This window comes from Sorex fumeus, unplaced genomic scaffold (assembly GCF_029834395.1).
Source record: "Sorex fumeus unplaced genomic scaffold, SorFum_2.1 ptg000047l, whole genome shotgun sequence".
NCBI lineage: Eukaryota > Metazoa > Chordata > Mammalia > Eulipotyphla > Soricidae > Sorex > Sorex fumeus.
In genome coordinates, this window is record NW_026606104.1 from 3,934,427 (window position 1) to 3,949,447 (window position 15,021).

At 40.0% G+C, this 15,021-nt stretch overlaps 1 protein-coding gene across 17 annotated transcripts in view; it reads left to right on the top strand.

Moving 5' to 3' along the window:
* Nucleotides 1-15,021, top strand: part of UBAP2L (ubiquitin associated protein 2 like) — a 52,134-nt gene that overhangs the window by 13,763 nt on the left and 23,350 nt on the right. For 10 of the 17 annotated variants that reach the window (XM_056122602.1, XM_056122601.1, XM_056122607.1 and 7 more), the window contains exons 8-15: nt 1,101-1,213; nt 3,123-3,182; nt 4,862-4,914; nt 6,393-6,478; nt 9,669-9,840; nt 13,242-13,440; nt 14,210-14,487; nt 14,626-14,798. In XM_056122602.1, coding sequence (XP_055978577.1) covers nt 1,101-1,213; nt 3,123-3,182; nt 4,862-4,914; nt 6,393-6,478; nt 9,669-9,840; nt 13,242-13,440; nt 14,210-14,487; nt 14,626-14,798 — 1,134 coding nt within the window. The remainder of the gene's footprint in view (nt 1-1,100; nt 1,214-3,122; nt 3,183-4,861; nt 4,915-6,392; nt 6,479-9,668; nt 9,841-13,241; nt 13,441-14,209; nt 14,488-14,625; nt 14,799-15,021) is intronic. The other 7 variants (XM_056122609.1, XM_056122610.1, XM_056122618.1 and 4 more) reach the window with 1 other exon arrangement.

Here is a 15,021-nt window from a genome sequence, read left to right on the forward strand (position 1 = left end):
TTTGAGGTTGAAATATCTAGTATATGGTATTCTGAAAATAGGCAGTCCTAAGTCTTCCCTTTTTTTTTTTTTTTTTTGGTTTTAAGTATTTCTTGACCAGAAACATCTCTAGACTATTTAGCTATTTAGTAAGATGTATAGTGTATATACTAGGGCTTCTTTTTTTTTTTTTTTTTTTTGGACCCACACCCAGCTGTGCTCAGGACTTAGTCCTGGCTCTGTACTAAGGGATTACTGCAAGACAAAGGTCTTAACACCTGAGCATCTCTTGGGTATCCTTAAGTATGTTTTTGTGTTGATTTTGATTTTGGGTTACACCCACCTTTGCTCAGCACTTATCCTGGCTCTGTGCTCAGGGATCACTGTATGTGGTACCAGGGATTGAACTGGGGTCAGCCTCATAAGGCTTGTATTTTAGTGATAAATTTTACCTTAGTGATGATAAACGTATCATCATCTCTGACTTTATTTGATCACATATACTGGCTACTTGGGGAGGAGACTTGGGTGCTTGGGGTTTGCTCTCTAATGGTACTCGGGATCATATGGTGCCAGGGATTGAACTGGGTTGACCATATACAAGGCAGATTGCCTTAAACCTTCTGTTTGGCCCATGTACTTTCTGTTTTTATTGTGGTTATTGATAACCCAAAATGAATGCTCGAGGTAAAGGTAAAGGCCCTCCCGTTGATCGTCGATTTGCTCGAGCGGGCCCAGTAGCGTCTCCATTGGAGACTTTGTTGTTACTGTGTCTGGCATATTGAATACTCTCGGTAGCTTGCCGGGCTCTCCAAGAGGGGCGGAGGAATCGAACTCGGGTTGGCCATGTTGGCCGCTTGTAAGGCGAACGCCCTGCCCGCTGTGCTATCACTCCAGCCCAACCCAAAATGAATAGTGGTTGTAAATTTAGATTACACCATAACATTTCAGGTTGACTGATGGTAAAAGGATACAGAATATATAGGATTATAGACTTGAATAGGCCTCCCCCCCCCCCAATTGATTTGTACTAGCAAAGAGTTGTTTCTAATTGCCCTCTTCACTTTGTTGGTACTGTATCGAAGTCAGAGACTCTTTTAAGCCTTTTTCCCCTCCCCCAGAACCTTTAACCCAGCTGATTATGCAGAACCAACCAATACTGATGATAACTATGGCAACAGTAGTGGCAATACATGGAATAACACTGGCCACTTCGAACCAGATGATGGAACGAGTGAGTGACTGTTTCTTTCCTCTGGGAACTAAGGTTTTTTTAAAGGTTATAGTAATCAGAAAGATGGAGAATGAATCATTTTGGAATATAGGAAAAAGGGATTTTAATGAAATTGCTGTGTATTCTGCTTACCTACTATGTATCTATGGGTTTGGTATATTTGCTATTGCAATCTAATCTTCCTCACTATTCTGTGAAAGAGTTTTAATGTCACTTTCCAGAGGCTAAGACACTGAGAGGTTATCAAATTTGTTAGTATCATAAGTCAAAATTGTTTGACACTAAAAGCTCCCTTTTCGTTATGCCCTGTGGTTGTCACTTACTCCCTTTATATAACCTTGTTTTTGTTAGCTAGCTTTGCCTTTTGAGAAGATAGTCAAAATTAATTAGGCAAGCAATTGCTTGGTTTGTTTCCTGGTATAGAAATAGGGTTATCACTGACACATCCTTCATTTTTCAGAAATCTCAGTGTAAGTAAGAAGAAAATCTCTACTGTTTTTTTTTTATACTCTTTAAATAGTTTTGGGGGGGGGGGCAGGGGGGGTCACACCCGGCGATGCACAGGGGTTATTCCTGCCTCTGCACTCAGAAATTACTCCTGGCGGTGCTGAGGGGATCATATGGAATGCTGGGAATCGAACCCGGGTTGGCCACGTGCTAGGCAAACACCCTACCCGCTGTGCTATTGCTCCAGCCCCTCTTTGGACAGTCTTTTGGTGGGATAGAGTATTACAAGATTTAAATAAGATTGTTTTGTTAGCTGACTTTTTTTTTGTCTTGGGTAGGTTCCATATATTTAAGGATATGTATGTTGGATTGAAGTATATTCCAATATATGTTTGAGAGAAAAGATAGTTTTGTAACCTCTAGGTTTTAGAATACTCATTCCCAGTCAGCTACTACTTCTGGTAGAGTCAGTACATGGAGAACCTGAAGCTTTTTTTTTTTTTTAACCCTTTAGGTGGGGGGGTTGAGTTACTAGTAGAGCATGAAATAGGCTCCTTGGCTCCTTCCCTATTTCATTTGTCTTGCTACCTTTCAAAGACCATCAATATTCTCTATCTCTGTGTCTTTCTAAGGTCTTAGCCACAAACCGTTTCTTGGGTCTGTTTCCCGCAAGATACTAAACACCTCAGCTCTTCCATGTTTGTGTGCTAGAGTTTGAAACCAAGGAAAGCATGCCATTGAACCTCAACCTCACACACTTCAAACTCATTTTGAATACAGAATTCCCTATTGGTGGAGGCTACAGTTGAGTTATTCAGGATAAATCACTGGTAGTCCCTTAACCATTTGATCGTGAAATGCTTTCTTCTACTTAAACTTTACTTTAGAAGCTATGGAATAGCTCTTTATCTCTTGATGATTTTTACTGTAACAAAAGGTGTACTTTGGGGCTTTTAGTTTTTCGTTTTTTTCTTTTTATTGGTAAAGGATGTTAAAAGTTAAGGGACTTGTTTTTAGTTACAGGTAGAAATCCACAGTGTCCTCCCATTTCTGAGTTGCAAGTCTTTGCTGTTTTCAAGAATTGGTTGGAAAGACAGGGAAGGAGTTTCTACCAAGTAGAGAATAGCAAATTTGGGAGATTGGACTCACAAATTTGTGATACGTGACTGAAGGAATTTATATGATGCTGCTGTTGTCATTTTTTATTGTGAAACGTGTTGGGTAGAGCTTCATGCATTCCCATCATTGTTAATTTCACAATATAAACTTATCTTCATGCATGATCTCTTTTTGTGTTTTCATGATAGCAACCTTCAAGTTCCCTTTTAAATTTAAAAAGAAATTCAAGCCTACCCTTAAAATATCCACAGGTACAGTGGGAATTGTGTATTGGGGGCAAACATTCTCATTCATAAGCAAAATTTCACTGGTTGTTTTTTCTTTTCTTTTTTTTTTGTTTCAGGACTTGATTTCATTGGGGTTGAGGGGTCAAATTATCCCCGAAAATTTGAGACTGCTCCTGGTATGATACATCCAGGCGCCTAACTGCCCCGGATATTTTTTATAGATTTTTATGAACTGAAATATCTGTGGATATGTCATTTTTGTCTTCATGCTTTTTCCTCTTTGTGCCTTTTTCTTTACTATTCTATGCCTGTGTTTTTCTCCTTTAAAACTGTGTTCACTTACTGGATATTAACATTGGACTCTGCTTTCTGCTCTTAGTAGGAAATCCTGATACTGTTCAGAGTATTTTCAATCTGTATACCGTAATGCTCCCTCAAAATTAGTCTTTGGTCCTCCCTGCTTCCTACTCTTATATAGCCATAACCATAGCAAGGTACCTACATTCTTTCCATCCCAATTACAGTCATCAGAACGCAGAAAGAAATTCTTGCATTGAGAGTCTAGATTAGACAGCCTCTAAAGTCACTTCAAACTCTAGGATTGTGTGTGTTCTCTCAACTGCTTAGTTCCTAAATATCAGAATAGGATACATGTCTGTGGGGAAGAAAAGCCTTATCATTGGAGAGGGAAAGATTGGTTTACAACATGAGTAGGCTGAGATTAGACTTAACATTTGATTTGAAAGAAAATGTCTTTAAGTGGTTTGTAATTTTTTTATTGTATTGTAAACATAGTCTGGGGGAGTCATTGCAATGAACATTTTTATAGGAAGTAAAATATTTTATTAAATGTTAAAAGATTATCATAGACAATAAAAAATACACATGTCGATTTTACTAGAAATTCTTTAAAGAGAAGACCTTGAGAATGATTTAGTATAACTATTCTAGAGAAGAACCGATACTCTTGTTTTCTACAAGTTGGCTTTTAATTTTTACCATGATTCTTGGGTTCAAGAGAGAATCCAGGGTCTCATACAAACTTTCTAAATTCCATAAGGATGGACAGTTTCCCTTTCCAAGAATATCTATGCATAAATCAAAAAATAAGGGGAATGTGGAAGATTGAAAGTTTATGGATATATTATAGAAACTATATTCTGATTTTTTTTATTGTGAGAAGAGTATACACCTATCTGTTCCTGGGCATTTAGATTTCATGTTGGATATTATTTAGAGTTAAGAAAGTAAGTATCTCATGCACACTTGATTTTTCGGTCTCATTCACTATTTTCTGCAAATAGCTAATCTATAAGGTATATCCTTATAGGTAAACTAGTAAGATATTTAAAAGGTTTAGGTATACACTTTTTAGTTTCAATAGCAGATCATTGTGCTCTCAGTTTCAGTTTTGTCACTTCTCTTTTACTTTCTTGTGGTAATCATTACTGCTGCCATCTCTCTTTTAGACTGCTTGCCTTAAACAGATAAATGGGTTAGTCTGCATGTTTTGGTTTAAATTTGCTGCTGCTAGTTCACTGAATTGACCACTAAATCAGGATTCACAGCTTTAAAAAGTTGTGTAGAGCTTTGAGTTTGTTGGTTGGGGTCTCATTTTCTTGCTTCTTTGCTTTTTTGTGTTAGAACTATGTAGCATACACAAACTATTTGTGAAATCTTTTTAAAATCCTAGTGCTCTAAGGTAGTCTTCCTTCTCCTGACTTCCAAGAATTCCTTCTGCTTACTAAATTTTGGTCACACTTTTGGTTGCCAAATGTATTAATATTTGAGCGTCTTCTGCATGTGCTTTGTACTGGCAGTTAAAATTACCTTCCTGTTTTTCCTTTATTCCCAGGTGCATGGAGGACTGCAACAGAGGAGTGGGGAACCGAGGATTGGAATGAAGATGTAGGTATTCTCAGGTCATTCCTTGTTAGTGCCTTCTATCCCTAAATGGTGTTTAGGGATAGAAAATGGATATGTTTCTACCCCTCAAAATTCATCCCTAAGTTTCTGACCCAAAACTTTTACATCCAAAATAGTGTTCTGAGCCAGAACATTTCACTATGTTATATGAAGGAGACTGGGCATGAACAGGACTCTGTGGAACCAGACTATGGAAAGGGCAAGTGCACTTGTGTAAGTCCAATATCTGATTGTCCGATTATCCCAGGAAGAGATGGTGGTTGGGTAGAGCACCAGAAATGGAATTAGGCAGGTAGTACATCAAGTAGTAAATGATGATAGCACAGGACTCTACTTGGAACAAATTTTGGTTATTTGATTGCTATTTAAATACTAGTGCATGGTCCTGTAATTGGTGTAGAGGTCGATACAAAGTCAGTTACAGTAGCAGGTCCTAAAGTTTACAATCCTAGTTGGCTCTGGAACCTTTATTTATTTGAAGACCTACATTTTAATTAGATGAATTTGTAGAATTTGCTTTAAGTTTGATGTCTGTTAGGAACATAAACAGATGCTCTGAATTCACTCCGCATAATAGATTTCTATCCCAGTCAAGCTTTTGTTGAGAATTATGGTTATTGATAATGGATGAACCACCATTTTAACATTTCAAGTTACTTTCTTATACTTGTTCAGGCAAGACAGCTTTTATGACCAGAGGAATGGATCTGTCAAAGTGTTTTCATTGTCAGGCCTAAATATTTAAACTTAGAGATGCATCACCAGTGGGTGATTATTTTCTACTGTAACTAAGCTAGACTGCCTTGTGAATACTTAAGATTTGGCTTGTGTGCTACTTTTTCATGTATTTGTTGGAATTGGATTCCCTGTTTCTAAATGATTTTAATCAAAAAAGTGAAAATCAAACCGAAAAACATTAGTTTCAATTTATTCCCTACAATTGCTTGTCTATTTTTGGTATCTTATAATGAAAAGAATAGATATAATAAAGTCAGTATTAAGGAAAAAAATTGCATATAATTAAAACTATCTTTACAAGACCGTCTCACTGGTTCTTGGGTCTGTTCTGCTCTAAAGCTAAAAATAAATTTTTATTTCTTCATGATTGTGATCTTCCTTTTCTTTGAGGGGAGTATTGAAAGATAAAATATGGTTTCAGTAGAGGTGAGAGTTGGGAGCTGTAATGGGAAAATACAAAGGAGTTTTTTCCTTCTCTTTCTGTCTAGCATGAATATTTACCTTGTTGCATATATGATGTGACTCCTGAATTTTACTGTGCTCCTTGACCCCCCCCCAATTGAGTCATACAGAAAAGGCTTTTGATAATCCATATAGGATTCCTCAGGATTGTTTTCTTTTCTAAGAGTTTTTTTCTTGAGTTTGAATTCCCCTTATCTGTATCAGTTTTCTGATTGGTAGCACACCTGACATCAGGAGTGACTAACCACTCTGTTTTCCAGCTTTCTGAGACGAAGATCTTCACTGCCTCTAATGTGTCTTCAGTGCCTCTGCCTGCGGAGAATGTGACAATCACTGCTGGTCAGAGGCAAGTGTGTTGTGGTAAAATTTAGTATCTTTTCCCAAAGGGATTAGCTGAGATAGCTGTTGTGAAATGGCACTAGTCCTTCATAGGTCCTATAATGTCATAATGATAACCAAATAACATTAGATTGTTTGATAGGTTTATAAGAGGTTATATTGGTTATGGGGCCAGAGAGATTGACAGACAGTACCCAACCCAGTTTGATCTCTGGCACCCATGTGGTCCCCCAAGCCCACCTAGAGTGATTCCTGAGTGCTCTGAGCACTGCTAAGTATGATATAAAAAGTACAGTGTCTTTGGTTCTATGCCCAAATACTGTCTCTTTAATTACACCTTGTCAAGTTGTCATTGATTAAAAGCTAGCATGACATTGTTTATCTTAACTTTAGGCAAATGTCACGTACACCTAAATTGACTGCTCATTCCCACAATACTGCCCCTACTTAGATAAGCTGCAAATGGGTACTCAGTCTGCCTTCTTCTGGATAACTACAAATCTGGGAGTTCTCAGGTTTGATAAATTTGTAGAATAGTTCGCTGAAGTCTGGGAAATTGTACTTTTGTTGTTATATTGTAAGTAATACCTAGAACAATCATGTAAGAAATGCATACAGAAGGTAAGGTATCTGAAGTTTATTATTACTAGATTTTTTTTGCTATAGGGTTGGAGCGATAGCAAAGCAGTAGGGCGTTTGCCTTGTACGCAACCAACATGGCCGACCCAAGTTTGATTCCTCCGCCCCTCTCAGAGAGCCCGGCAAGCTACTGAGAGTATCTCACCCGCACGGCAGAGCCTGGCAAGCTCCCTGTGACGTATTCGATATGCCAGACACAGTAACAACAAAAGCCTCCAATGGAGACGTTACTGGGCCCGCTCGAGCAAATCGATGAACATCGGGAGGACAGTGACAGATTTTTTTTGAAAAAAATTTTTTAATTTATTTTTACATTACATCTTTTCACTCTTTTGGGGAGGGCTGTGTCATTCCTGGCAGTGCTCAGGAGAACTTCAGGTTCCCGGTGTCAAATCCTGGGCTTATGCATGCAGAGCATGCTCTCCTGCCCTGGATATTTGAATCTTAAAATCAAAAGGATAAGTCCGGAGTTTTTGTGCCTTCTGTGTTGTCCTCATGGCACATAGTTTATTGGCCTACAGGCTCACTTAATTGCATTGTTTAAGTGTATATTAAAGCACTGTGACCTAGCCATGATAGATAAGTTATTGGTTCCTGGAAGTAGTGGGTGAGATTTACTTTGGAACTGAAGTTACAACTATCTAATTAGATTCCTGGTGTTTCTGGGTAATGCTATTAGCATAAATTATGGTTAGAAGGTATAGGAGGTGAAGTGCTGGGTATGTGCGGAGGTGGTGGGGGGTTGCTTCTGGCAGTACACAGTGGACCATGTGCTGCCAGGGTTTAAACCCAGGTCTCCTGCGTGCAAAACATACTTTCAACCCATTAAGCTGTCTACTGTTCCACCCAGGAAAACATAAGGGCTACAAGTGCTTTGTGCCAAAAACTGAGGGGCAAGTCTCACATATATGTAGATATATTTTGGGGTTTTTTGTTTTGTTTGTTTTTTTCTTCTTTTTGGGTCACACCTGGTGATGCTCAGGGGTTACTCCTGGCTCTGTATTCAGAAGTTACTCCTGGCAGTGCTCAGGGGACCATATGGGATGCTGGAAATCAAACCCCAGTCGGTCGGCTGCATATAAGGCAAACGCCCTACCCGCTGTGCTATCTCTCCAGCCCCTGTAGATATATTTTGGGTTTTTTTAGGCCACAACTGGTAGTGCTTGGAGACTATTCCCAGCTTTGTGCTTGGGGAGGGGGCTAGGACTGAGGAACCATGCGGTGCTGGAATGAAAACTGGGTCAGCTACACTCAAGGCAAGCTAAGTCTTGGGGCCTATCTTACATAGTTTTATTGTACTACATCCTTCTGTTTCAAAACCACTTGAAGCTTTCAGTGTTCTCGAATGTGATTTAATATTTTAAATGTTGTTAGCAACAGGTGTTTTGTGGTTGTGGAGGGGGGTGGTATATCCAAAGGTTCTCAGGCTTACTCCTGGATGTGTACTCAGGGATCACTCCTGAAAGTTTCCAGGATCAAACCCTGGCCTGAGCTATCTCTCAGGTATCTTCTTCTTTGTTGTTTGTTTTGGGGACACAACCCCCAGTGCTCAAGGCTTATTTTTGGCTCTACATTCTAGGATCTCTCCTGGCATATATGAACCATATATGATGCCTGGGATTGAACCCGTATTGGTTGCATACCTACCGTACTATCTCTCCAGCCCCACCGGTTAAAATCTTAGGCAGGAACAGAAAGATAGCATACTAACTTTGCATACGGGAGGTCTGTGCACTGTCAGCAATGACCACAGAACACCACAAAGTATGACCCAAAAATCAAAACATAAAATTGAGTAGAAAAAATTGTGGATTTTTTTTTTTGGGGGGGGGTGCCAGAGAGCACCATCCCCCTCCATTGTCAAATGCTAAGACACACATTTGTTGTAGCTCCAAACTATATCTGTGGTCGCAAAATTTGTGCATATATCTTGTAAAATTTTATTTGTTTTGGGGCCATATCCAACAGTAGCTGCTAGCTATACTGGTGTCAGGGGTGAAATGCAGGGAGAGAGTCATGCAATTCTGCAGGCAAAGCATGTACTTGAGTCCCTGGGACTAGCTCTTGGGTCCTAGTGATCCCCCAATTTTACATTTTTACTTCATTTCAAGCTGCCATATTAAAACTTACTTGACTTTTCAATAATTTTTTTTAAATATTTGATTTATTTATTCGATTCCTCCGCCCCTCTCGGAGAGCCCGGCAAGCTACCGAGAGTATCTTGCCTACATGGCAAAGCCTGGCAAGCTACCTGTGACGTATTTGATATGCCAAAAACATAACAATAAGTCTCACAACTTGTTGTGAAACGTTACTGGTGCCCTCTCAAGCAAATCGATGAACAACAGGAGGACAGTGTTACAGTGCTAAATATTTGAGATTACTACATTAGCAGTATTATCAGAAAACAGATATTATCGTACCTCTTAAGCATAACTGATTTTGGCAAATGAAGCATGTCATGGCTTTGTATTGATGGAGAGACCTCTTTGAAATCTAAATGGTAATTTGGGGAATATACGAATAATTCATCAAGATCCTATCTCTTCCCCACATAGAATTGACCTTGCTGTTCTTTTGGGAAAGACACCATCTTCAATGGAAAATGATTCATCTAATCTGGATCCATCTCAGGCTCCTTCTCTTGCCCAGCCTTTGGTGTTCAGTAATTCGAAGCAGAGTGCCATATCTCAGCCTGCTTCAGGGAACACATTTTCTCACCACAATATGGTAAGTAGGAAACATTGTATATTGTCATCAAATTTCCTTTCTAACCTAATTCATCAATACCTGTAATTCCTTCCAATAAGAGTCATATAGCATTGGAGTAGGGTAAAGCTTTTTTTTTTTTTTTTTTTTTTTTTGCCTATTAAGTAGCATTAGGTATAGACTTGTTGAATAAGTTGAATGTTCGGAATAGCTCGAGGAAAGACTTAGCTTTAGACAGGCCAAATATTAAAAATGAGTTAACTTTGTGTGTGTGTGTGTGTGTGTGTGTGTGTGATCAGGGATCAAAACCAAAGCCTCAAACATGCAAGGCCTGTGTTCTACTCAGGTCTTACTCTCTGGTTCATATTATCATTCTTTATTGAATATTTTTTGTTCTGAACATTGCTATATCTGATAAAATGAAAATCAATGACGTTAAGACTTTTTTTTTTTTGCCTTTTGAGTCACACCTGGCGATGCACAGGGGCTACTCCTGGCTCATGCACTCAGGAATTACTCCTGGCAGTGCTCGGGGGACCATATGGGATGCTGGGAATCGAATCCAGGTCAGCCACGGGCAAGGCGAACACTAACACTCCAGCCCCAACATTAAAACTTTTTTGTTACAGTCCTAAAGTTTGATATGAGGTTGTAGTAATTTCCTCTTTTCTGATGAATAAGAATTGTCCTATATATTTATATAAAACATTTCTAGACAAAGGTTTCTAAAACTTAGGATATATTTTTGTCCTTTTTGTTTTTTTGTGTCATACCTGGCAGTATGGAAGGGTTACTACTGGCTCTGTACTCAGGAATCATTCCTGACAGTGCTCGGGGGACCATATGGGATGCTGGGCTCAAACCCAGGTCGCAAGGCAAATTTCCTACCATCCTGACGCCCACATAGGATCTTTTTAAACCTGCCTAATAGTTTTTTTCTTCCTTTCTCTGTAAAAGGAAATAAGAATGCTTGATTGACTTATAGGCCTTTAGAAAAATAAAATGTAAGAATTCTGCAACTATTGGCAGTAATGTAATTATTAATAATATGTTCTTAATTCAGAACATTAAAAAATTGGCTAGGAAATATTTAAGCTAAATAAATATTTAAACTGAATAATTAAGATAATGTAAGGACCAGTCATCACTATAATCAGTAAATTCTAAAAATTACATTTTTCTTTTCCTGTTTTCTGGGCCATACATGGAGGAAGTTACGGCTACTCTCTATTCTATGCTTGTGGGGTGGGAATTAAGGAATGTCAAGGACTTAACCTAAGCATCCTTCATGCCAATTGTGCCCTCAGCCCTTTGAACACTCTGGCCCCTGTTTTGTTTTATTTTTCCTTTCCACTTTTCTTGATCTGTTTGGGTTTTGGTAGAGGTATACTCTAGTCATAAGAGTCTGTGTGGTGCATATAGTATAGTGGTTTTTTGTTTGTTTTGGGGGGGGATTTTTTGGCTTTTTTTTTTTTTTTAACCACATCTGATGGTAAGTACTCAAGATAAGTACTACTGGCTCTTTGTTCAGGTTTATACGTAGTATTGTGGTTAGAACCAGGGTTCTCCCTGTGTGAGGCATATGCCCATATTCCTGTATTATTTCTCAGCCTTTTAGTAATTATTTTAACTATAAAAGTGCCGAGCGGGGCCAGAGAGGTAGTACAAAGAGTAATAAGGAGCTTAACCTACCATGGGGTTGACTCTGGTTTGATCTGTGGCAGTCTTCTTATATGGTCCCTTGAGCCCACCAGAAGTGATTCCTGAGTGCAGAGTCAGGTGTAAGCCCTGAGCACTGCTGGGTGTGACTCGAAAACCAATAATCGAAATGCTTGGCAAACCTCAATTATCTTTTTTTTTCTTTTTTTTTTTTTCTTTTTGGGTCACACCCAGCAATGCACAGGGGTTACTCCTGGCTCATGCACTCAGGAATTACTCCTGGTTGTGCTCGGGGGACCACATGGGATGCTGGAATTCGAACCCGGGTCGTCTGCATGCAAGGCAAATGCCCTACCCGCTGTGCTATCGCTCCAGTCCCTGAGTTATCAATTTTTAACTGTTGTTTTAAAATAGATTTTTATTCATACTCTGCAATATATGAAAGGTGAAAGGGAAGAAGGTGGGTGATGCGCCTGGAGGATTAGTTCAGTGATACAGAATGCTTGCCTTGGGCAAACAAACATAAGGTTGAGAGTTCAATTCCCAGTGCTGCTTCATGGAGCTTGTGATCCTGGCCATTTACTTTCCATGATCCCTGGTACTGCAAGTGATTTCTGGCCATATTTCAGACAGATAACATACAAATGCCTGAACTGCAGTATATAACTGCCAAGTGAGAACTACTGTTTACAAATGTGCAGGGAACTAACAGCTCAAAGCAAAAAAAAGCAGGGGGGTGGGTAAACTGGGGAGAGATGCAGGAGTGATTCCTGAGTGTAGAGCCAGGAGTAAGCCCTGAGGATGTGGCCTAGAAACAAACAAAATTACTCAATGTTCTTATGGTGTGTAGGGCTGGAGCGATAGCACAGCGGGTAGGGCATCTGCCTTGCATGCAGCCAACATGGCCGACCCGAGTTCGATTCCTCCGCCCCTCTCGGAGAGCCCGGCAAGCTACCGAGAGTATTCGATGTGCCAGACACAGTAACAACAAAGTCTTCAATGGAGACGTTACTGGGCCCACTCGAGCAAATCGATGATCAACGGGAGGGCCTTTACTTTTTACTTACTTATGTTGTGCATAATTGGGGAACAACTATTATTTACAGCAAATAAATTTTTTTTTTCATTTTGGGTCACATCCAGCGGTGCAGAACCATATGGGATTCTGAGAATCGAACCTGGGTCGGCTGCGTGCAAGGCAAATGCCCTACCCGCTGTGCTATCGCTTCAACCCCTGCGAATGAAATTTTAAGGAAAAAGTCTTGTAATTTTGACCAACAGTTTTCAAACCAGGATCACTATGTGGTCCCCAGTGGGACCACAGATAAAAACTAAATTCAGGATCATTAGCACAAGAACAGGGAACCAACTGGTGGAACAGGAAAACTAGAAAACAATGTTTAAAGGAGAAACAACTTTTGGGGGGTGGAGGGCGGCACACCCAGTGATGCTCAGGGATTACTCCTGGTGGTGTTCAGGGGACCATGTGGGATGACAGGAATTTAACCTGAGTCCGCCATTTGCAGGACAAATGCCCTACCCATTATTATCATCTGGCCCATGATGTACTTCTACAATCGCTAGTATTTTCCCAAGTTACCTAGGATTTGAACCATGGCCATCTAAATTCCAGAGCTTTTGCTGTAGTGAATCTGCTTTATACTCCATCTAGTATTATCTCTGCTTGTCTGATCTGTTCTGACTCACCTTGTGTAGCTGACAAACTTTCTGGCTATAAATTTATCCCATCTCTTTATCTGCAGGTGAGCATGTTAGGGAAAGGATTTGGTGATGTTGGTGAAGCTAAAGGTGGCAGCACCACAGGCTCCCAATTCTTGGAGCAATTCAAGACTGCTCAGGCCCTGGCCCAGTTGGCAGCTCAGCATTCTCAATCTGGAACCACCACCACCTCCTCTTGGGACATGGGCTCCACCACACAATCCCCATCGCTGGTGCAGTATGGTAAGAAAGCTGTAAAGTGACATGAAAAAAATTTTGAGGGGCATGGTAGGGCAAGAACACATTGATGATGCTCAGAGGTAAGTCCTAGCTCTGCACTCAAGAATTCCTACTGGCGGTGCTTGGGGAACCATATGCTAGGGATCAAACCTGGGTTGGGCATGTGAAGACAAGCATTATTGTCTCTCCAGCCCCAATAAAATGACTTGAAATTTTAAAACTTTGAAGCGTTATTGTCAGGTTGGTAGAAGTTGTGGCTAGAGTCGTGAAGTGGTGAGATGTGCAACTAATTGGCTGATTTTCTGTAATCATATTGGCATAGTTCGCAAAGCTAGGAAACAACAAAAGTTATGGCTATATTTCCGTCATCAGATTTAGCTTTTTACATAGTTGAAGTCTTCTGTTAATCTGGGGTTATTTTAGATTCTCTGGAGATTTCACTCCCGTGTTCAAAAGTGTAGTGCCTTTGGAAAGGTTCATGTATGCTTGGGGCATTCCAGGCCATATACTGTAGGACCCTACAATTTTAGGACCGTACAATTCTTACATTGCTGTTTTAGGGAATGTGATAGCATTGATTGATTAGGCCCTATGTCATAAAGTATGATCCATTGATTGTGATTTTATAAAAAATGAATTTTAGCCTTTACAGACTATTTTAAATGAGATTGTGATTTATCAAGGGTTTTATTTACTATAAATTACAGAAACATCTTCTTAAGGTTCACAGGTACATCTGCCCTCAGGATGCATTGTGTTTTTTCTTGTGCAGATTTGAAAAACTCAAATGACTCAGCAGTTCATAGCCCATTTACAAAGCGCCAGGCTTTCACCCCATCTTCAACCATGATGGAGGTGTTCCTTCAGGAGAAGCCACCTGCTGTGACTACATCTGCAGCTGCACCTCCACCTCCTTCTTCTCCTCTGCCAAGTAAATCCACCACGGCTCCACAAATGTCTCCTGGGTCTTCAGACAACCAATCCTCCAGCCCTCAGCCAGCTCAGCAAAAACTGAAACAGCAAAAGAAAAAAGCTTCCTTGACTTCTAAGGTACTTGAACATTTAGATAATACTCTTCATGTTAAGGTGGGTTTGGGATTTGGGATTTTGGGACAGTTTTGAAATTAGAAGCAGAAGTTTTTAGTCCAGTCATGTTGCAGTAAATCATAACTTTCTTTCTCTTTACAGATTCCTGCTCTGGCTGTGGAGATGCCTGGCTCAGCAGATATCTCAGGGCTAAACCTGCAGTTTGGGGCATTGCAGTTTGGGTCAGAGCCTGTCCTTTCTGATTATGAGTCCACCCCCACCACGAGCGCCTCTTCAAGCCAGGCTCCAAGTAGCCTCTATACCAGCACGGCCAGGTAGAAGAAACCTCTGTGAAAAGACTTCTTTTATTAAGCTTTTACCACTATTTCTATCTCTTGCTTATACAGAGAACTCTGGAGAGGCCAAGCCTCTTGAGTAAGGTAAAAGTAGCCAATTGTAGCATTTTCTTGAGTATTAAAAGATTTTTTTTCTAGGATTATCTGTGAACCTAAGCAGGTATCTGTTGAGTACTCCTAGAATGTTCAAGCTGCTTCTTAG